The 21,443-nt window shown below is 37.0% G+C and overlaps 7 protein-coding genes and 1 long non-coding RNA gene across 12 annotated transcripts; 1 reads left to right on the top strand and 7 right to left on the bottom strand.

The window, feature by feature from the left end:
* Positions 1-351: 351 nt before the first annotated feature.
* NDT1 (NAD+ transporter 1) lies at positions 352-3,242 on the bottom strand. Its single transcript, NM_130317.3, has 9 exons — positions 2,466-3,242; positions 2,291-2,386; positions 2,103-2,209; positions 1,957-2,005; positions 1,758-1,861; positions 1,463-1,557; positions 1,280-1,368; positions 1,089-1,183; positions 352-1,006 (listed from the first exon to the last, which is right to left on the bottom strand). Exons 1-9 carry the CDS (start codon positions 2,533-2,535, stop codon positions 773-775), a joined length of 939 nt encoding a protein of 312 aa, NP_566102.1. The 5' UTR covers positions 2,536-3,242; the 3' UTR covers positions 352-772.
* An 8-nt stretch (positions 3,243-3,250) lies between these two features.
* On the bottom strand, positions 3,251-4,275 carry AT2G47485 (uncharacterized protein). The gene has a single exon (NM_201980.2). It carries the CDS (start codon positions 4,078-4,080, stop codon positions 3,655-3,657), a length of 426 nt encoding a protein of 141 aa, NP_973709.1. The 5' UTR covers positions 4,081-4,275; the 3' UTR covers positions 3,251-3,654.
* A 1,098-nt stretch (positions 4,276-5,373) lies between these two features.
* AT2G47480 (DUF3511 domain protein, putative (DUF3511)) lies at positions 5,374-6,165 on the top strand. Its single transcript, NM_130316.2, has one exon — positions 5,442-6,165. The coding sequence runs from the start codon at positions 5,545-5,547 to the stop codon at positions 5,875-5,877; it is 333 nt and encodes a 110-aa protein (NP_182270.1). The 5' UTR covers positions 5,442-5,544; the 3' UTR covers positions 5,878-6,165.
* Positions 5,405-5,739, bottom strand: AT2G09905. Its single transcript, NR_140614.1, has one exon. It is a non-coding gene; the product is annotated as an other RNA (long non-coding RNA).
* UNE5 (thioredoxin family protein) lies at positions 6,069-8,830 on the bottom strand. Of its 4 annotated transcripts, none has more exons than NM_130315.5 (10): positions 8,430-8,830; positions 8,137-8,221; positions 7,951-8,048; positions 7,783-7,838; positions 7,420-7,537; positions 7,307-7,334; positions 7,130-7,221; positions 6,876-7,032; positions 6,666-6,790; positions 6,069-6,575 (listed from the first exon to the last, which is right to left on the bottom strand). In NM_130315.5, the coding sequence occupies exons 1-10, from the start codon at positions 8,579-8,581 to the stop codon at positions 6,401-6,403; spliced, it is 1,086 nt and encodes a 361-aa protein (NP_182269.1). In that variant the 5' UTR covers positions 8,582-8,830; the 3' UTR covers positions 6,069-6,400. The 4 variants fall into 4 exon arrangements, with proteins under 4 accessions (NP_182269.1, NP_973708.1, NP_001031555.1 ...); NM_201979.2 differs by having other exon boundaries at positions 6,871-7,032; positions 8,430-8,664; NM_001036478.2 differs by having other exon boundaries at positions 6,069-6,565; positions 6,658-6,790; positions 8,430-8,664.
* Positions 8,831-10,486: 1,656 nt separating this feature from the next.
* On the bottom strand, positions 10,487-13,758 carry MYB12 (myb domain protein 12). The gene is made up of 3 exons (NM_130314.4): positions 13,514-13,758; positions 12,590-12,719; positions 10,487-11,694 (listed from the first exon to the last, which is right to left on the bottom strand). The coding sequence occupies exons 1-3, from the start codon at positions 13,644-13,646 to the stop codon at positions 10,842-10,844; spliced, it is 1,116 nt and encodes a 371-aa protein (NP_182268.1). The 5' UTR covers positions 13,647-13,758; the 3' UTR covers positions 10,487-10,841.
* A 1,938-nt stretch (positions 13,759-15,696) lies between these two features.
* On the bottom strand, positions 15,697-17,511 carry CAO (chloroplast signal recognition particle component (CAO)). Its single transcript, NM_130313.3, has one exon. The coding sequence runs from the start codon at positions 17,301-17,303 to the stop codon at positions 16,182-16,184; it is 1,122 nt and encodes a 373-aa protein (NP_566101.1). The 5' UTR covers positions 17,304-17,511; the 3' UTR covers positions 15,697-16,181.
* A 566-nt stretch (positions 17,512-18,077) lies between these two features.
* AT2G47440 (Tetratricopeptide repeat (TPR)-like superfamily protein) lies at positions 18,078-20,513 on the bottom strand. 2 transcript variants are annotated; one of them, NM_130312.4, is made up of 3 exons: positions 20,113-20,472; positions 19,649-20,028; positions 18,078-19,564 (listed from the first exon to the last, which is right to left on the bottom strand). In NM_130312.4, the coding sequence occupies exons 1-3, from the start codon at positions 20,170-20,172 to the stop codon at positions 18,424-18,426; spliced, it is 1,581 nt and encodes a 526-aa protein (NP_182266.1). In that variant the 5' UTR covers positions 20,173-20,472; the 3' UTR covers positions 18,078-18,423. The 2 variants fall into 2 exon arrangements, with proteins under 2 accessions (NP_182266.1, NP_001325408.1); NM_001337264.1 differs by having other exon boundaries at positions 18,195-19,564; positions 19,649-20,513.
* Positions 20,514-21,443: the final 930 nt, after the last annotated feature.

The raw sequence follows: 21,443 nt of genomic DNA, 5'->3' as shown, positions 1-21,443 counted from the left end.
AAGCTAACTTATAGAACAAAGACACACCTTATTTGCATGCATAGGGTAAGTGGTTCAGGTTGTGCAGTTAGCAATACAAATTTGTTGAATATCAACGCAAAAATACATTTTACCAAACGATTGCTGAACAAACACACCTTTTTGCATCTCCATTTTACATCACCGTTCTTTTCTTGCCTTTAAAATGGGTGAAACCGTAAGTAACAGATTCATTTTACATCACATGTTAACAAAATTAAGAACAGAAAAAAGCAACAACAACAAAAAAAGTATCCCAAGTTTTTTATATCAAAAAGGTAAAAGCAAAGTGCAACAACAACCCATCAATTTCATTATTATTCGATTTCATTGGCCTTTTCCTTTTCATTTTAATTTAATTTAATTGATATATATATAATATCATGGATCCAAAGCTCATCTATGATCTAACAAGCTATACACAAATCCATAAGGCCCAAAGATTTCATAACACTCTGAAAACCAGAATAATAGTATAATCATTTCTTGAAGATAATATATGTTTCCTTTCAGTAACATGAAGGCCCAAAAAACAGAGAAATAAAAGAGTCAGTTTTTTACACTAAAATATTCTGCTTTTTTGGGTCTCTCAAGTTTCAACCCATTCTCAGATTCTGATTTCTCCAACAGAGAGACATAATAAGTCACCAGAAAAGAACTTCTATTTTGAATCATTTCCCAAAAGGGGAAACTTTTTTTTACCTGTGTAAAAATAACTTTTAATCGTCATCATCATCAAAAAAAAAAACCGGATTTAAAGTATAGAGCTTTGCTCAGAAGGTATATGAGTGACGAGGAAACGATGCACCATTTCGAAGCTAGTGAAAGTTATAACTGCTGCAGGAGTTGTTCTCAGTAGATTCGTGGCGCAGCCTCTGTAAAAACCAGGGAACCCATCTTTCTCAAACACTTTCTTGATGCAATCTCTTACTCCTGAGTAACGTTTCTCACTGTGGTGCCCTTGCTCTTGAAGCCTAGCTCGTACTACCTGCACACCGCGAGATCAACATGTTTCATTCAAACCATAAACCAAAAGCCAAACTGATGACTATGAGAGTAGAGGTTTGTACCTCGTGCGGGTAAGTTAATGTGGATGCAAATATCTTTGCAATCGAAGAGGCAACTGCTACATCACGAGCATTGAGGTTATCGACTGATTTATCACCTGTTGAGTTCACAAATCTTTATCTTATCATATCTCCACTAAGATTTCACCTTTCTTTTGTTTTACTTCATCCAATTCAAAAGATTTATGGATTACCTTTCTTGGCCAAGTACACTTTGATCATCTCATATGTGGGAAACTGAATGGCAACATGACTGATACCAGCTAGTGCAGGGACAAGACCACTGGTTGGTAGCACAAAGAGGGAGAGAAAGGAAGACCTTTAATAAAAGGACATTTGATCCGTTAACAGAAAAAAGTGTTGGCTAGATGAAAAACCTGTACAATCCGCGAATTCCCTCCTCATAAGCTATTCTCCTTAAAGCAGAAAATGTGCTTTTGTATGGCACTATACCCACTCTCATTCCTTGTGTCTGAAGACGAGTCAAAAAGGTGTTGGAAATAGATTCTTATATTGAAACACAAATTTACATCAAATGTGTAGTGAGGTTCTTCAGGACTAAATGGCATAGTACCAAACAGCTAGGAAAGGCAGGTGTATACTACTAACTAATTAACGTTCCCTTTTGTTACTTTCTATGATAGCACATATCAAGCAAAGAAAAAAACGGACCTGAAGTCTAGTCTTGACGACCCAAAGAGGATTTGTGGCAATGGTAGTTGCAGCTCCAGCTCCCGAAGCAGCCAATACGTTAGCTCCAACGCTGAGTTTGTGATCTAATTACAAATAGAGAAGAAGGTTTGAGTTAAAGGATCGCAGAAACCGCCACTTAAGCAGCTATTAACAAGGTTTTGAGTTGAAAAGCACAAACCATTTGAACAAAGAAAGCTCTTGAGCTGGTCATACATTGTAAAATAAATCTGCAAAAGTCCAATAAGACTTATTGAATAAGTAGAATAAGTACAAAGCCGAATTAAAGAAGATAGATAGCTCCAAGAAGAAGAAGTGAAAACTCACGGCCCAATTGGAGAGAAGAGCCATGACAGTAGGGGAAAGACCGCGGTATAAGCCACGCATCCCTTCTCTCTTGAAGATCTGCTCAAGACTGCCAACAATTAGACTACCTGATCAAAAACCAGATACGATGACATCAGCAACGGAATCCAATTTCTGAGAAGATTTAAAGGGAAAGAAAAAGGACAAACCTTTGATGTTTGCATCACCGAGCTTAGGCAGCCCATGAACCTGAAACCTCGTTTTTATAACATCAAGAGGACACACAAACGTAGCCGCAACAACCCCTATCAGAAAGTTTGAAACTTTAATCAACCAAACCAAAATCTAAGAAAAAGTTATGAAAGAAGCAGATCAGAGAATTACCGGCGGCGGCACCGGCGGCTGCATTACAGAGGACGTTTTTGGAATTAGGAGGATGAGAATTAGCGGACATCTCTTGGATCTGAACGGAGAGGAAGAAGAGCCTTGAGGAAACGCGTCACCGAAGAAGAAGAGAATGACAAAAAGGTTGTATCCTCTCGGGAGAGGGATTTCGCGGCGAACAAGCGTCGCATTGCCGAGAAAGATCCCAAGTCTGACAGATTTTCTGAACTATCTCCTCTCTCTCTCTCTCTCTCTTTTAAGAAATTTGAAGTCAACGCAACGACCGAGTTAAACAAATCTGAAAATCAAAACGAAGAAGAGGAACATCGAAGAAATCGCAGAGAAACAGAACAAAGGCTGTGTTTTTTTGTTTACCGGAAGCTAAAAATAAATAATAAAATATATACGATTTTAAAAATATTTTTTACTTGGCTCTTATTTTTTTAATAACAAATTTCGTTTACTAAAAAAATAAATAAATTATACTTTCTTTCTCAGCCAGACGAATCAGACCAACCAAATTCTGGTCCCATCAGCATTCCATAAGTGCCATCATCTTTTATATTTTCTGCTATACAGTATAGTACTATATCACTTAATTAATTTTAATAGATATCAGTTAATTTTAATTTTAAAAAACTCTTTTCTTTTGGATGTATGAGCCGGGGTTGGCAGTTGGCACAATGGACCACACCTGCGCATGATACAAAGCCTTGGCACCTTTTGATGAAAACTATTAACCCAGACAGCTTCCCTTCACGCTATATATTACGGCTTGGTGATTAGGTTTCTTATCATTGACTTGCCTATGATGTAAGCAATGACGGTTCGTTAAAACTCGGTGCTTTGAACAATCAACTACGTAATACTTGTAACTTGTACAATGTTATAAAATTGGTCGTTACTTGGATTTACGAATCACAACTATACGTAAAGATACGAATTAAAAGCCTAAATGGTCAACCAAAACAATATCATATTAAACACGCATTAATCTCAATGACAACACGTCCCCTGAACTAACTAAGAATTTTAAATTGAGGTGGTTAGAAGTTACGACGTAAATGCAAATCTTGATTTTATTCGGAATCAACTTTTATTAATTTGATATTTAATAAGAGTATAAGTTTAATACATATCACAACTTTGACATCGATAACCATTTATTTTTTATGTATATGGATTTAAATTACCTAATGGGTGAGAGTAAAATCGAATTTGAGGACAGTTTAGGTACGTCACGGTGCACGAGATTCCCCTGAGCCATCAATATCGATTTGTAAATCTCCACCAGCTTCTTCTCGTCATACTCCTTCGACGCCAAACCCGACCCGTACCCATATTCGCCGTACCCGTACGATGATCCGACGACCCGAGAATTCGCTAGGCGCAGCATCATGTTGACGTAAGCATCTCGAAGCCACGTTAAAAGCTTCTTAGGCGACGCCTTTTTCAAGATCCTTAGCTTCGGCACTATCTTGATCCTCCAAAACCGTCTCTTCCGTGTGGGATCCATTTTGACCCGCTTTACATTTCTCCGGCCCGAGCTCGCCTTCTTGGCAGAACCATCTAGCCTTTGGTATCCTCTTAACCTCCGCCAATACCTTATCTCCATCACGATCTCTGCTCACTATGCGTATTGGTGTCTAGAGATCCAGAGAGAGAGAGAGAATGTGAACAGTGGAGAATGTAGTGAGAGAGACGGAGACACTCTAGGTTTCTTTATAAAGAGCACGGATCGATATGCATTCGATAACGTAATGTTCGATATAGTAGTATATATTATCTGTTTTTTTTTGTTGTTGTTAAAGTATATATATATATATATATATATATATATATATATTAGTATCTTTTTTAATCATTCCGAAATTATTAATCGTTCATGTGGGAAAACATTAAATTATTGCTACGTACGAATTTCTCATCCGACAACAACAATATGATCATATCCAAAATGGGAAAGTCAATGCTCAAATTTATGAAGCATACAGAGTTTATTTGGGGAAATAAATTCAGAGGACGCAATCAGATGCGGTTTACAAGCGAGATGATTGCTGTTGCAATAAATGGCAGAGATGTGTTTAAGCTGTAGTAATACTCTCAACCCCTGAACAAATTCTGACCGCTGGATTCTCTTTTCATGATTATAAGTTTTTAAACAACTAAAAAAGTTTTTTTAAACAGTTATACGTATGTTTGGCCCTTTTTTTAGATTAAATTGACGATTTGTGTTGTCTCTTACTCTTAGGACCTATAATCAGACAATTTCGTATAAATGCAGACTTTAATTAATACTAGTACTAATTAAGAAACAAAGAACCATCAAAATTTGAATGTTTCACGCTGCTTCTTGTACGTTTTTTTTTGGGTTTTAAAAGTATAAAAAGAGTGACGACTCACAAAACTACCACCACCAACCTCTTCCTCTCACGTCATTTATGTGATTGCGGAGTATCCAATGTGGCCCATATGTAATTCGTAAAAAGGCCTGATGTCTGGCCCATTATGTTCTGATTATCTCTAGTGTTAATTTTTTTTCTTTTGAATAAAATCTCTAGTGTTAAATTAAGCAAGAGGTACATGACCATTTTCCTAATATTTTTGTTTTCAGAGAGTCGAATCAAAATTTCGTATAATTCATTTCTTATATGCGCATGTTAGCATATTTAATTTTTGCAAACTAACAGCTGCCAATATCAACATTTGTTCAAGTGAATAGTTGTATCATTACCAAAGGCAAAACTTTTTTAAAAAAAATCAGTGAATATCCACAACAAGGATATGTGACAGTAGATTTCATGTGACAGGTGGTTCAAACCTTTTTTTGAGGTATCCCTAAGCTGTTATTTCCTCACTATTATAAAATGTGTGTTAATTACAGCTACTAATTGAAAAGAAAAAAAGAGCTTAATTTGATGTTTGTTTAAGTAGGAGTAAAAACTTTAAAAAACGAAAAAAGGCCAAATAAGAGCTGTGTTAATCATCATCATCATCTGTTCACTTTTGCTCTTTGTTTTTTGTTTGGTTTCCTCAAGCCGGAATAAATAATCTGATCGGAGCTCCGGTTTAAAGGGAAATGGATAGTCACGATGGATGTGGGTACGGGTCGGGTCAGAGAACTTACGGCGTTGATCGGAGGAAGGAAATCGTGAGTGGTAAGAGAAATCAGATCTACGGGACTCGGGATTATCCTCCGTCACTGCCGCCTCCGCCGGGAAAAGTAGCGGCGGGAAGGAGCAACGCGTCGTCGTCTTTGCGAATCGGAGGTTTAAGCGATGCGGAGATGAAGAGGAAGAAGAGAATCGCGAGGTATAAAGCTTATACAGTTGAAGGTAAAGTTAAATCGACTTTGAAGAATGGATTCCGATGGATTAAAAACAAATGCTGTCAGATTGTCCATCGTTTCTGACTTCTGAGTTAGAAACAGCAGTCTCGGTGCATGTCCGGATTAAAAACCATTGAGAGACTTTTTTTGTTTTGGTTATGTTTTCTTTGTAGTCCTACTTAATTTACTTATTTGATTAGCTATTGCCTAGTAGTATATCACATTGCTTCCGTGTTACTTTTTTCATAGACGAAACAGTAACGGAGATGATATGTACTTTTAAAAATGAGACAAATGTTTTATTTATTGGATGTCCTTTGTATACCTCAATGACCCATTACAGACTTTTTATGAACACGAGCCTAGCCCATTAATAATGAATACGAGCCTGGCCCATTACTGAACCTTTTTTTTTAACGCGAATGAAGTTTATGATTATCGTGGTCGCTTGTTCACCAGAGACAGATAAACTTGGGTTCAAAAGAGTTTCAGAACTAACCAGAAATAACCACAGACGTTCTTGATCTTGACAAACATAAAATCTCAAAACAGTATCAGTTATAAACTCTCTCGACTCCTATTCTCTTAGCTTCAAGCTATATGACTTTTAAGAAGAAGCAACGAACGTGGTTAGGATATTTCTCTTGAGAGTGAGTTCATCAGCTTTCACTGGACTTATCGACTTCCCAAGCACCCGTCCAAGCCTCTCCGTTTCTTTGCTAGCATAGTCTGAACCTTTTTCTATGTAGCTCTTTGCGAGTTTCAAGTAAAGCTTTCCATACCTATAGAGACATCATGAAAGCCCAATAATTAAAGAGGCAACTTTCAACACTCACACTCCATGTATCGATTAAGAGTTACTACTAACATACCTCGTGGTGGAGCCCTTAAGGGTACTTGCTTCCTCTTCTATGCGAGACAACACTGCCTTCTTCTCATCTTCACTAGCTGCAACTAACTCTTTTACCAAAGCATCTAAGCTTTCGACTATACCAGCCTATTGAGAGTGTGATAGAATCAACATAAGTTTTCAATTTTTAGTGGGAAATGGTGATTCTGCAGAAGACATGTTTTTACCGAACCTTTGAAGTAAGCTGCCCTTTACTGTCCCTGCTGGTCCCAGATTTCTCGTTGATGAAGCTTACAAAGTCATCTAAATCCCTGCCACCGTCATAATCGTGACCAGCTTTGTTGTCCTTTGGGAAGAATTTCAATGTTGGGAATCCACTCACTCCATATCTGAATATAAGGTACTTGTCTTTATGTTTTGGTTTTATGAAACATAAATGACTTTAAACAGTAAAATCGGTATTAATAAAATGCCTGTCCAACTTACTTCTCGCCAAGGGCTTTGTGTGCATCAGCATCCAAATTGGCGATGACTACACCTTCTTCCTGTTTAAACACTGTGGCTACCTTTTCGTATGTCTGATAATACAAAGAAAAAAGCATTAGTTATGAAGCATAGATGACTATATATCTATAATAAGAGTAAACAGATAGTTGAGCTTACGGGAGCGAGTGATTTGCAGTGGCCACACCTGGAAGATGGAAAATTGATATTAGAAGATAGCAGCATGAAAGCAAAACCATGACGGTGAGGAGAGAGATAACAAGTATGGTTACCATGGTGCATAAAATTCGACTAGGACATCTTTGTTTTGATCCAGAACAATCTCATCGAAATTGTCAGGTGTCAAAACAACCACGTTTTGTGGAACTGCAGCTAATTTTACGTTGGTGCCTGAAACATATTTGTTCAATACGTCAGTTGTTTGCAACATAGGGAGGTATGTCGGAACAAAATTTATCGAAGAAGAATTATAAAGACAACAAGTGGGAGAAACAAATGGCGAGCATATATCCTAAAGTGACAAATGATGGTACATGTCGCCAACTAAATTTTAGTCATAAACCAAGCTAAAACAAGTTTCCCACAAAAGTAAATATCTATAATCCGAAATGATACAAGCTTAGCTACTATCATACCTCCTTCCTTGTTCACGTATTCAGCCAAAGCTTCAGCATTGCGTGGACCCTCATACCTATTCAATAAGATGAACAGAAAAAACAAACAAAATCATTCACTATCTATAAACAAAAGACATCCACCAAATAAGTAATCTGCTTAGAGAGAATAAACAGTAAAAAGCATACTTTTGAGGTTCAAGAGATCCTTTAGGAAACCACTGAATGGTTGGGTATCCACTAACACCATATTTAGTACAGACACTCTTTTGCTCATCACAATCAACCTTCACCACAATACACAAGTTGAAACAATCTATCATTCATCTATCTTTTAAACATTGGAGCTGAATACCGAAATAGAATCACACTAACCTTTGCAATCAACACAGACTTAGCCTTCTTGAAGCTTGCCCCTAGCTTTTCATACTCTGGAGCAAGTTTCTTGCAGTGACCACACCTATTATTAAAACCATGTCCAATTCCATAAATGCAATTAGTCAGATTCAACAGCACACATCAGTAAGCTCTAATTTCTCAGTAAAACATATAAATCGAAATCATGCTTATTAATCCAGAAGACTGCAATCACAGATCAAAACATTTCTCGACCAGAAGATTTACAGATCAAAAAGGATCGCATCCGAATTGAGAGAATTGAACCATACCAGGGAGCGTAAAACTCGACGAGAGCTCCTTTATCTTTACCAACTTCCTTTTCGAAGCTATCGTCAGTCAAAACAACCACATCGTCAGCTACGGCTGAAACCAGAAGCAACGCGAGTAACGCAAAACCAAACCAGATCTGAGATTTCGCCATTTTTTTTTCTGCTTCTCACTTAAGCTTTGATCTTTAGAACAAGTGCTCTGCTCTCTGTTTATTAAAACGTTCTTCTCTCGTTATTATTTCTTCCCTTAGAACAGAAGATACAAAGGAAAAAAGAAAAACAATGACGTGGCGTGATATCAATCGTTGATTTAATCACATTAATACGAACGGTGATCGAGTGGTCTAATTACGTGGCTGGGTTACATGTCGGGCTATGAATGGTTTAGCTCTCCACATAATTTCACGGACAAGACAATTGAAAAAGTCTTTTTCCTAATTAGAGAAAAGAAGAAGACCCTATACTTTCTTTAGTTTCGGAAAATACGCCCTTATTTTAAAAATTAATAATCTGACCAACAATAGAACTGTACGAGGCTGATTAATGGGCTTATAACTGGAATACGGGTAACTGGGTAAGTAAACAAGCCCAATAACGACATGATATATTGCTAGGCTTAACGAATCATCAAAACATTTCAATGTTTTAAGTAGCAATCTTATCTATGATAGTCTGATATCTACAAAGTGTTAACATTCACATTGTTATTTTAAGAGACTCAGATTGAACGTTTCTTTTTTAAAGTTGAAATTTTATATATAAATTAAGAAATGATTTTGATACCTGGCCAATTCTTCAGCGGATCAAAGACTCTCTCCAACATCAAACCTCACAAAACATGACCTTAAGGTGCATTCACTTTGAAAAATCTCTTAATACACACACATAAAACTACAAAAGTTTAGCTGTTTATTAGTATGCCATTACCATATAAATTTCAGTTTTAAAAGCAATTTCTTCAGTTTGTGTGTTGAGAAATTATATTCCAAGGCATACTAACAATTTTCTTAGAGATAATTTGTTTAAACTTTAGATATCACTATGAAATTTTTCAATTTTTTTTATCAATCAATTTTCTTTTTGTTAAACAACATATTAGAATAGAGAAGAAGGAAAAGTACATGACATCACGTGGGCATTCTAGATACCGTGGAACCAAGTCGGACTTATGAGAAAGCGATCTTTTTATTTCTCCCTTATTGTCTCTATTTACAAACTTTTCCTTTGTGTTTTTTGTACATAGCAAATTTGCAAGTTGCCTTCTGTTCATAAATTTAATCTTCGAAACACAAATTTAATGCGTAGGCCGTTGCCCACAAAATGCATATGTCTAGGTCCCTATGATGTTTATAAAAATGAAGTCGTTGGTGCATGCTTGCTATTGGTCATCTAATCACTAGTTAGAAATGGTTGAAATTGTTTTTTTTTCATAAAATTTGCCGAGTTCAAGATTCTTAACTCTTAAGATCGTATATCATTTTCGGTCTGCAACTAAGTTTCAATGCTTCTATACGTTAACTCAAACCATGATAATTACATTAACATTATAAGGACGCATATATTATAGTGTTATCTGTTGTCAACTATATATATATAGATTACTTACTACTCATTTACAGAATTGGGTTAATTTCATGTCTCTACGATAAGAAGGACAAGAGTTAATTTGATTGTTCCAACATCCATAATAATTGAATATATATCTACTTGTTTGGAGTTTCGTACAAAGGAGAGTTGGAACACTCAATGTGAAGATTCGTTCATGTCACGTTCCAGTAATCACTTGAATGGCACGTGATGATTCGCAGATGTGATGCAGCTTTCTGTTGGTGTACAAGAACAAAAAAAAGGGGGAAAAAAACTATGTTTACTCGCTTCAAAATGATTGAGGTAATAATATTTGGCCGGCAATATCACAAGAGAAAAACAATGATAGTTCTCGTCGCTACTCCGATTGTTTGACAATGATGATATGTATTAAATTTTAGGAGATGAGATTGATTACCAGTTCAGAAATATTAAACGTGATTTTACATTCCGAAAGAGGTACATATAATAGATGCTTCCAACTAAAGATTTTCTTTTCTAATTTGGCGTATTTAATGTCAATAGAAATATATACAGCCCAAACAAATGTACACCTACATTTCGTACCCTCTTTATTAAATTACATGAAAATAGTAAATACGTTACAAAGAAAAACATCATATTAGTTTAATTCTTCCACTAAAGCAAAGACTGCAATATTTTAACCTTACGTACAATCCAAACATCCCATGGGTTTTATTGCATTAGATAATTTTAACTAATGGACTAATATTTAGATCCTAAACTTTATGATATGATACGACGTGGAATAGATTCAAACTGTGAATGCACAAAAAAGATTACATAACGGATCAATCAATATCATCATGACAGAAGCCAAGCGACCAAAGCGCTTTCGTCGTCATGATCTAACGGTTCTCCAAAGTTCTCACAATTACTATTCCCGATCGTGGCCTCATCATCACCGTCTAAAAGCCACGAGACCATTGAGTCGGGATTCTCTTTCTCATGCCAAAGATTATTATCACTACCTTCTTGCCAAACACAATCCCAATCGATAAACTCATCCGTCGACGCATCGTTAACTTGGTGGTCGTAGTTGAGAAACGACTCCACCGATGGACAAGACTGAAGAAGACAGTCGAGATTCCCTTGGTTCCAAGTATCCGAGAACCCTCTGGCTCCTTCAGAGTCTCTTATGTTATGCAACTCCCCATCACCACCGCACGTTGTGTTTGTGTACAAGTGGCCAGGATCTGACTCGTCCAACAAAAGATCGATGATATCATCATCAAACGTTAAAACTCCATTATCGCCATTAATGCTCATGAGATTTTTGTTACAATCATCTCCATAGTAGTCACATGGTCGTCCTAGCTCAGCCTCGGCTCCACTTGACTCCACCATTAATGCTTCTTTATCAGCCCCAGCTACATCGGCGTTAGGCTCCGGTGGTGCAGACGTTTTCTTCGTTTTACGAGTTTTTGTTCTGTGGATTTTTGGTTTCATAGCGGACCTACTCGTTCTCCCAAGTCTGCGTTTTGCCTGCGGCGGCGGTGGCGCTGAAGAAGCGTTCGTCATGATTACGGCGGAGACGTCTTGAGAGATGGATGGCTTCCTAATGAAGTTGTGGAGTTTACGGCTGAGATGAGAGTTCCAATAATTTTTTATTTCGTTGTCTGTTCTCCCTGGTAGATGACCCGCGATTAGTGACCACCTACATGCATTGCATTAATCAATAATTAATCCTCTGTTCATTGCATTATATTAATCCTCTATTCACAATTTGGAACAACCTTGATAAAATTAAATATCTTTCCGGGGAATAAGAGAACCTCGTGGCCCAATGAGAATCAATAGAATAGTGTTCTAAATTTGATTTGCCATGTTGATATGACTGCTGACCTAATCATGACATCGCTCGAGCAATGTCAGTAATGAGTGACGATGACTAATTCGTACTACTCTCGTTGAGTTCCTTGTCCGATTTCCAATATTGGATTTATTTTAGCGGACACTACTATGAATCACATATACTTGTTTAACGTTGAGTAATAATAATTAAAATTTTAAATAAACAGATCCTCGCTTTTTTTTTCTCATGTTTACTAGTTTTTCATGTTGAAAACTTGCAATACATATGTGACTGTATTTTGTTTGAAGTGTTGTTGTACAGATGCACATGTGTTATATCAACTGTGTTCCTATTAATGCTTATGTAATATACGAAGTGTAAAAAAAATGAGGTACAATTTAGTTTGTCTCAACTAAAAGAGAAAAAGTCTAACACCCCAATGGTTAAGAGGAAGACCCACAACGAAATAACTATTTCTCATTCGACGATAAAATAGTATTTTTATTTTACCATTTCGACTTTAAATTAAATTTTCCAACCATAAAAATGTGCTTCGCTAAAGTTTATAGTATTTAAGAGAGAGAATAATCGTAATTAAGCCGTCTTATAATACCGAATCTCCACTTACTTGGTCGACATGATATCATTATTATACGATACAGTGCATAAAAACAAATTGAACGAATATAAATGGGAAAAAATGAAAAACATAATAAATAAAATAGAGTTTGGAAAATAAAGTAAAATAATAGAGTACCTGTTTCCCAAAGTGGAATGCAATTTAACAACGAGTTCTTCTTCTTCTGGAGTTATGTTTCCACGCTTGAGGTCTGATCTTAGATAGTTTATCCATCTCAATCTACAGCTCTTTCCACACCTTTTTAATCCTTTTCCAAAAAACAAATAAAAACAATTAACAATATAATAATACACTTCATATTTAGATGCAGATTCATACGTCAAAATATATGTTTATGCAGATTTTGTTAGATAAATTTTGATAAAGTTTTCAGGTATTTATTAATTTAACTAGGGTCTGATGTGTGACTGCTCACGAGATTCTTAGCTTTTTGATCATTGTATTTATTCATATATCTTATGCATATAATATATATCACAACTACAAAAAATTCTCAACTACTACATTAAGTAACCTTCTATTAAAAGCGAGGTTAGAAATCAAATCAAAACTAGTCATATGGTTTTGATCTGATTCTTGAAATGATATACAACGGACAAAAATACATAAATACGCTTCTGTTTGTATTTCCTTTTAAACATTTGTCCATATACTATAAGTCTATAACATAACCTACCCTCTTAAAGCATGCACTTGGCAGCATTTTACATATATCTACATTAAACAACCCACCGTGACTGTGATTCGCACGAAAAAAGAAAAACCCAAAAACTGAAATAAATTGGAAACAAAGATTAGGGTTGCAGTTAAACTTCTAACCTTCCTAAAAATTTAATTTATTTTTTAAAAAACTTACTAACAATCCTTAATTCTTTTATCAAAAGCAAAAAAAAAAAACTGACTAAGAATCCATGTTTCATGAAGATTACGACAAGAACCACGATTATTTCTCTATGTCTTATTCTCTCATATATACATTGTTATAGATTAAATTAAGTTTGTGTTGCATGATCTTGTTAATAAAAGTGTAAATGTTATTACCGGCATTTTTGGGGAGAGATCTCCAAGAACCTTCACCGTTGGATTGAATGTAGTTGGAGAGAATCTGGTCCTCCTCCGCCGTCCACCGCCCTCTCTTGATACCGACCTTCTCGCAACATGGCGCTCTTCCCATTTTCTCCGGCGGTTATATGTGTTTATTCCACTGACCACAAAAGTCAAGGCAATGGAGAGAGAGAGAGAGAGTGTGTAAGTGAGAAAGAGAAGTTACTGAGTGACAGACAACAGAAGCAAAAAGTGACTGATTTAGATATATATAGGGGCAGGTGATATATAGTTAATTAATTAATTGAAAGGGATTAAAAGAGCTTGCGGGTTCGAGGGAGAAGGAGATGATGACACGTGTGTGGTGTAAGAAGCGCCACGTTGGTTTAGAAGGAGACTGAAGTCGTGGCTTATTCACCGTCGAGAGACTCGTGGTCGGTCCGTGCAGGTTCGTCGTGGTTCTCTTAGACACTAATTCTAGTGTGTGCCGAGATCATTGACGTTACTTTTTTATTAACACATAAGATTTTTTCTCTAAAGTTAGTAGATCTTTATTGAAATTAATTGTTGTTTGTCACGTGAATACGTAGATCAGATAGTAATCGCACATTTTTTGTTCTTCTTATAATTTTGATAAAAATTATATAAAGGATTTACGCCGGATCCTCCTAGTCCGTTGACCAGATGGTCTTTTGCTCGAGCTACAAAACACGTGTGCGTTCATATAAACACGTGTAAATTTACGTCAGCGTGTTAGTGATAACCACACAATTCACTTATTGCAATAACACAATGAATTAAGTATGTAACAAGTATATGTTCAAGAAAGAGAGGTCATCTAAATTTGAACTTAGAATAAAGTCATCAGATGGTCCTAATTAAGCAAACGAGTAGTTAAAGTTTGTTAATGTCTATAACAACGCCGGAAGACGATCAATCTGTATAGTCTGCCATATTCGCTGCCAGTCCAAAATACTGAAATATCAATTATATTCGACGGAATCTTACGGAATCTTTTGAGAAATAAATTTTCACAGGTTTCCTTATCTAACTCGATACACGAAAATATGAGGACAACCATCAAAATATGTTTCCCATTTACTGCTCATCTAACTACGTGTTCCCCACATGTCATTATTTGCCGTTTCGTATGGTTTTGGTACTTTCGTTCGTATTTAGATTGGTCTACTAAAGAAAAGACTTTAGTACATACTATTCAATATTCAAAATTAAATACAATGGATTCAATATTTTGAAAGCAACTCTTTCATTTTCTTTCCTATAACTAGAAAAATTTGGACTGAAACCAAAATTACTTTTTAATTTATGTAAGAAAAAACTTAGTATGTTGTCATTGAAATAACTAAATGTGGTTTTATTTAAGTGAAATAGAGCGTCGTTCAATTTGAAAGAAAAAGCAAGAAGTCATTTTTCGTAACACTAGCTAATTTATACCTTACCAACCACACACATCAACTAAAATACATACAATACAATGTTACAAACCATATCACTATCATTTAATTGGTTAAAAGGTCTCATATATAAACCTAGTTACGTTTCATACAAAATCTGAAATATGTAGTGTTGTTAACTGTGACGTGATGTCTTCTGTGGTCTGATAGTATAATATAAAACCCAGTGAAAACTAATATATTTGGCATCAATTTATATTAATCGACTGGAGGACTTGGCTAATGTGGTCGCGGTTAATCGACCTAGTTCCTTGTTTTCTCTAATCTATAATCTACATAATTGTTGTTTGGTTGGTTGTCCAACAGTAATTTGGTTGTTATACTAAATATATTTGGTTGATTTACGTACGCATGTTGTTTACAAAAAGAAACTTTTCTCATCCGTTCATGTCACTATAACTAGAAGTAACACACATGACTAGAGGCCCCTCTCGAATTAAGAGGAAAATTACAAACGAAAAATAGGCGATCGTTGTATTCACAAAGAAACGAAAATGTGTACTAAATCAACTCCGTCCTTTTTGTCTCCTTATGTCCATCATCAACGTAACATCACATGCACTGAAAATCTAGATGCTCATAATAATAAAAGTCTAGCCATTAACTGACAAACCAAAATTTCTCTCATATAGACACAATGCATCGAATATCGTCAAAAAAAAAAAAAAAAAAAAATGATGTTGAATTAGAGAAGAATGGATACTACTTATTCATATTTTCTAGTCATTTATTCAGACTTTGTATCTTTCTATAATTTCCTTAATCGCAAAGTGCAGTTGTACATTATCACTCTTCAGAAGTTGTTTTTATCACCAACAAATGTTACAAGAAACGGACCCATAAATAAAAGTTGTGTATTGGGTTTACATGTACTCTCTTCCTATATGAAATATATAGGCCCAATTAAATGTAAATGGGTTTTGAGATAAAGAAAAGCCTAAGACGATGTATTCTCTAAACCTGGGACGATAAAGAGCAAGTCAGCCAGCATCATGAATCTCCCCAAAAAGGGAAGCAAAATTCAAAGCATGGATATAAAATCAAATAGTGTCCCCAAAAGGCCAAAAACCATCAAGATCACATCTTAAAAGAAAATGAAAATGTACCGGTACGTACCAACCGAACCGGTCAGATGAACCAACACATATGAGAAAGAAGCAAATTGAGAAGAATGTAATCATCAAAATCAATCATTCATTCATTGGTTGTTGTTGTTGGTAGAGTAGAACAAGAGTAGAGTCGACATTGTCCTGAGGCTCCCAAGTGGCATCAGACATATCAGTCCATTTGACAAGATACTCGATGGTCTTCCCATCGTCTCCCACCCTCTTCCCGATCACACTCTCCGCTACAGCGTACTCCAGCCCATCCTCGTAGTCCTTAGCCACATCTTCCGCCACGTGTACACCTTTCACCCACTCGCAATCTCCACCGTCCTTCCATCTGACCAGATATTCAACGTCTTTGCCTTTCCCTCGTTTCTCTACGATCTCATCCACCTCGGCGTACTCGAACACTTGTCCTTCCAGGACATTGATCACTTTCTCTAACCCAATTCTCCTCCCGAACTGCATCGGATTCCCCTTCGGCGTCGTCTTCAGAATCTCCCTCGCTAGTTCCAACGCCGTTAACCCTCTCTCGTCTTCCACTTCAATATCAGCTCCCAGCTCCACCAGCGCCTCCACCACCTCCGGCCTCACGTAACCAGCCGCCATGTGCAGCGCCGTCAAGCCTCCCCTCATGTCTCGGTGGTCGAGATCGGCTCCAGCCTCCGCCAGAAGCCTTACGCACTTGTCCGACCCCAGACCTGCCACGAAAAGCAGAGCCGTCCGGCCGTTTTCGTCCACGGCATCGACGTCTCGGTCCTCCAGGAGCTGTGACAGGGCCTGCTCGTCGGCTTTTCTAGCTGCCGTCCACCAGGGTGTCTCGTACTCCGACACTACGTCTGCTGCGATGTAGCTCGATGGAACCCACGACGGAGAATGGCCGTCCTTCCACTCGATAAGGTACTCCATGGCTCCTTCCCCCGCCGTTCGGCTTCCAATGATCTTGTTCACTTCTCCGTACGATGATGATGACTCATCATCTTCCTCTGCCTCTTCCACGGAGGAGGTCGTTTCTTCGTAGTTTCTTTGTACGGCGGCACATATAGCTCCTCGGAAACACAGCTCGATCCGTCTGATCGGTAAGGATTCAGGGGAGAAAGCAGAAGAAGAAGAAGAAGAAGATTTGGGAGGAGAAAGTTTGATGCGAGACAGAGACTGATGGATTACTAGAGCACAAGTATCCATGGCCAAGAAGACCTTTTGCATAATAGAAGACAAGACTAGAGAAGAGAAGAGAGTTAACGGGACTCACTGGATTTTCTAGTGGATAAGAAATCTTAGCCACCCAATCATTTTCGAAAATTTTAGATGTCTGCAGCAAATTTTAGTTTTTTAAAAAAGAATCTAGTTTTAACATTTTTATAGGATTTTATTTTATGGACTGCACTTATTTTCTTCTACTTTTAGAAAATCAACAGGTTCTTCTATTTTTTGGAAAAAATCTTTATATACTAGATAATTGTGTTAAGACATTCTCATCAAAAAGAAAAGAAAAATATAAAACAATAAAATAAATATGAGTAAAATTGTAAATGTGGTTGGTTTTCTCATTCATATGATATTTTCTTGTGGATTTAAATTGGTATGTATACATTATGATATATGAGTTTGTCAATATATTATTTGTGTTTGATTTTACGACTTGTGTATATATACTTACTCCATCTTTAAACATCTTTAAATGGCAAGCAGACCATTTTTTTTTTTTTTTTTTTTTGAATTTGCACTTCAGTGATTTACATGATATGAGTATTAACATTATTATACAGCAAGTGAATAGTTTTTATTTAGTTTTCACCATCTATATTTTATTTGCCTAATTAAATTAATCATCCCAATACCATCAAATGGCAGCCAAACTTTATAGATAAGGACTCATCCGAATATTACTGACGTGAGCCAGACTCATCGACTATTTCTAGGCAAATCTCGAGAACTCAATAATAAAAAATAAATTAGTGCTCAATAGCTTAAGAGATAATTTTGATAATAAAATGAAAAAAAAAGTTTTGATACTAGTATTTTAATTTACGTGCAAATCAAGCTTCTGTCGTTTTATATGCACATGAAGATGAAGAAGAAACAAAGGAGACGAACATTGAAGATAAAAGTAAAGTGACAAAATTTTCTTGTAGTTGGAATAATCTTCCAAACCTAAATACATTGTTTCATTTGTATTCATACATCAAATGTATATATATTTTCTTATTTTATTTTCTTTTTTGACGGCTGAATGATTTGTTTTTCTGTCCGAAGACGAATCTACGGAAACGACGACGTTTCCAGTGGCTGACATGGTAGGATAAAAAATTCGGTTCAATATTTTTTAGCAGGTGAGCGCTTCGTATTTAACCGGGATTGGATGGTTGAAACCAGCCCTGGTTAGTAGATTCCCAACCGCAGCGAGATCTCTACAGAATACTCCTTGGTACGCATTGGAATTTACCGGTTTCGTTTCAGCGTTTCCGGTTCTCTTAATAGAACCGGATTTTTCAACCGGTTTGCGTTCTTCAATCTTTTGAGCGTGAGCAATGGCGTTCTTCCTCTGCTCCTCGGCTATGATCGCTGTCACGGCGGTGTATCCTTTCTGAATCAAACGGTAAAGCAACAGAGACGACATTTTGGCTCGATCTCTAACCGAATCGACGTCGTTTTGATCGGTGAACTCGCACCGTTCGATGAAAGAAGAGGCTCTATCGGGTTTGTATCTGAGACATAGCAATAGATGAGCTCGATCGAGCTCCGATCTGGTGCATCCGCGTCTGACTCCGATCAAGCCGTAATAATCGACATTCCCAGTTTCTCCGTTTGCGATTTTCTGCTTAAGTTTCTGCGTTTTCGTTGTCAAAACGCACAATTTCCCAGGAATCTCTCTGTATTTCACGTTGTGCCGCTTCCACACCGGACCCGGAAGCTTCCGATCGCGTAAAATGGTGTTGTAGAGAAGCTTCAAGTGTTCTAGATCGTGAAGCGAATCTGGAAAACACCTGACCGTTTCTAGAAGCGCGGCTCTGGTTTCTAACGCCTGGATACACGAGGGTTCAAGAGCTAGGGTTTTATTGCAATCGGCGATCGCTTCCGCGATTCTACCGGCGGATCTATAAGCGGCGGCTCGATGCATGTAGCATTCGGCGAGGAATCCTTGAGGCGCAGGGCGACGGCCATCGACGATCTTGGAGAAGTGACGGATCGACTCGGAGAACAGTCCAGCGTCGAGAGCGGCGATTGCAGCGGCGCGACGACGGAGAAGAAGCTTGATGTGAGCGAGGAGATGGGTGAAGTTCTCGCTCTCGGGTGGTGGAGAAGAAGCAGAGGAGGATTCGGAGAGGAGAAGGAAGCTATCGTCGGACCAGCAAATACTCCGGCGACGGAACTCGGCGGAGGCGAGGCGTTTACCGGTTTGTAGGAGAACCATGGCATCCTCCATTAGTCCTAGATGGCAACAAGCTTGACCCAACACCACATACCTGAAACAGCGTTTAAAAATCAACGATTGCGTTTTGCTTGAAAGTAATAAGTAAAACAAAAAAGAGAGTTAAAAGTTATATTACCTCCATTGCCCTTCTTTGTCGCATTTTTTACAAATGCCTGCCATGACTTTCTTCTTCAAGTCGGAAACAGAGAAGCATTTAAAGGAGCCAGGGGAAGAGGCGTCGGAGAGAAGGTTGATACCGTCGGAGGAAGAAGAGCCTTGAGAAGAAGCGGATCCTTCGTCGTCGAGTTTAAGACTGGGGATATAATCCTGAAGCATATCGGCGACATCCTTGAAACGACGGAGGAAGAGGAGAGATCTAGCCTTGAGCTCTAACGCAGTTTCCAAACGCGGGGAGATAGATAAGGCTGCGTCTAGTAAATGAAGAGCTGAAGCGACGTCGTTTGCCTCCTCACTTGCCATTAAAGTTGTTGCATCCTTTATATACTTATCAACAAGCTGAGAAAACCCAAAAAAAGTTAACATGATTGATGATGATCTTTGAATCAAGAACTGTATTTCCAGGTTAGAGATCGCTTATACCTTTCTGTGAGTGAACCACCAGTGCTTCTTATCGCCATTAACGTTAGGATAAACCGCCATTGATGTTTGTTTGGAGGAAGAAGCTTTCGATTAAATCATCAAAAAAGAATTCCTTGCTTCCAAGGTTTGAAAAAAGAAAGACAACAACAAGTGATTTAATAATGGAGAGAGAGAGGGAGAGTGTGTGAATGTGGAGAGAAACAGAGCACTATAAGGAAAGAGAGAGATAGATGACAGCTTCAGAGAAAGCTTTGATCCTTCTAATTCATAGCTGGCACCATTTTCTCTTTTTACACTTCTATATTCTCTCTCTCTTCAATGAATATCATCTACATAGCCATATTTTAGGTAGGTTTCACACTTCCCATTCCCTAATTTTTCATTCAACTAACCAAATAATGTCTTCTTAGCAATATTTTTGGTTTAACCTTTTAACGGTGTTTTTTTTACCGTGTGGTGATCAATCTTCAGTAAGGGAACGTAGTAAGTTAATTACAGTAAGATTTTGTTTCGATTTTTGAACTAAAACAAAATCTAGACTTTATATTATCATCCTATTCCCAATTAATCGAGGTGGTTTAGACTTTGTTAGTTTTAGATATTTAGGTTCTCTATGATCTAAACCATATAAATTTAATTTGGATTATTATTGATTCAATTAAGTATACTACTTTGTTGTTCATATCTCGCATATGAAATAGGATATGTGATTTATACTAGCTAGATTATAAATTAAAGAACATTCCCTAACATTATATACTCGTTTACTAGTTCTGTAATCTTTTACGTTTTAGTCGTCGTTTTGGAATAAGCATGATATCTATATTACTGTAACCTTGTCGCACGATATATGATTGCGTTTTTGAGAAACCCATATCCATTATGATCATTGCCAATTATTCAACTCTATTTTTTTTCCTCCATGACGATATTATTAATTTGGCTAGAAAATTTAACAATTGAGCATGTAATATTGTTTGATAATGCGACGTTTCAGTCTTGACCATGTGGATATTTTTGTTATAGCGGCACCTTATAATGCTTACATAGTGGATACATTATCTTTTTGCATGTTATACCAGTTCAACGATTCATTTCATTAAACAATGGATACCCTAATTCTATTTCATGATCTATCATTTAGCATGCGTTTACTTAAATTGAAATAATATAAACCCTGATTAAAACTAGAGTATATGCAAACCAACATGATACTTGAGTAATTGGCATGTCTATGTATATATGTGTCCAACAGTATTTAAAAACTGATTCGATTTACTTACACTAAATCGGTAATTTGATGATAAAAACACTAGTAATGATGTTTACGT

This window comes from Arabidopsis thaliana, chromosome 2, assembly GCF_000001735.4.
Source record: "Arabidopsis thaliana chromosome 2, partial sequence".
Taxonomy (NCBI): Eukaryota; Viridiplantae; Streptophyta; class Magnoliopsida; order Brassicales; family Brassicaceae; genus Arabidopsis; species Arabidopsis thaliana.
Note: the sequence above shows the minus strand (reverse complement) of the source record. Positions and strands in the feature narration are given on the sequence as shown.

Bases quoted from the DNA above. Each gene is read 5' to 3' on its own strand.
- CAO (NM_130313.3), bottom strand. From the start codon at position 17,303: ATGCAAAAGGTCTTCTTGGCCATGGATACTTGTGCTCTAGTAATCCAT.
- UNE5 (NM_130315.5), bottom strand. From the start codon at position 8,581: ATGGCGAAATCTCAGATCTGGTTTGGTTTTGCGTTACTCGCGTTGCTT. The intron at 7,839-7,950 runs GTATGCTTTTTA...CTTATTGAATAG, and splicing joins GGATCTCTTGAACCTCAAAA to GTATGAGGGTCCACGCAATG. The intron at 7,335-7,419 runs GTAACCATACTT...TCCATCTTCCAG, and splicing joins GTCGAATTTTATGCACCATG to GTGTGGCCACTGCAAATCAC.
- NDT1 (NM_130317.3), bottom strand. From the start codon at position 2,535: ATGTCCGCTAATTCTCATCCTCCTAATTCCAAAAACGTCCTCTGTAAT. The intron at 2,210-2,290 runs GTTTGTCCTTTT...GTTTTTGATCAG, and splicing joins CGGTGATGCAAACATCAAAG to GTAGTCTAATTGTTGGCAGT. The intron at 1,184-1,279 runs GTAATCCATAAA...TGAACTCAACAG, and splicing joins AGTGTACTTGGCCAAGAAAG to GTGATAAATCAGTCGATAAC.
- AT2G47440 (NM_130312.4), bottom strand. From the start codon at position 20,172: ATGGCGGTTTATCCTAACGTTAATGGCGATAAGAAGCACTGGTGGTTC. The intron at 20,029-20,112 runs GTATAAGCGATC...GGGTTTTCTCAG, and splicing joins GGTGGTTCACTCACAGAAAG to CTTGTTGATAAGTATATAAA. The intron at 19,565-19,648 runs GTAATATAACTT...ACGCTGTTTCAG, and splicing joins GACAAAGAAGGGCAATGGAG to GTATGTGGTGTTGGGTCAAG.
- AT2G47485 (NM_201980.2), bottom strand. From the start codon at position 4,080: ATGGAGATAAGGTATTGGCGGAGGTTAAGAGGATACCAAAGGCTAGAT.
- AT2G47480 (NM_130316.2), top strand. From the start codon at position 5,545: ATGGATAGTCACGATGGATGTGGGTACGGGTCGGGTCAGAGAACTTAC.
- MYB12 (NM_130314.4), bottom strand. From the start codon at position 13,646: ATGGGAAGAGCGCCATGTTGCGAGAAGGTCGGTATCAAGAGAGGGCGG. The intron at 12,720-13,513 runs GTAATAACATTT...TTTTTGGAAAAG, and splicing joins ATCTCTCCCCAAAAATGCCG to GATTAAAAAGGTGTGGAAAG. The intron at 11,695-12,589 runs GTACTCTATTAT...CAATGCATGTAG, and splicing joins CATTCCACTTTGGGAAACAG to GTGGTCACTAATCGCGGGTC.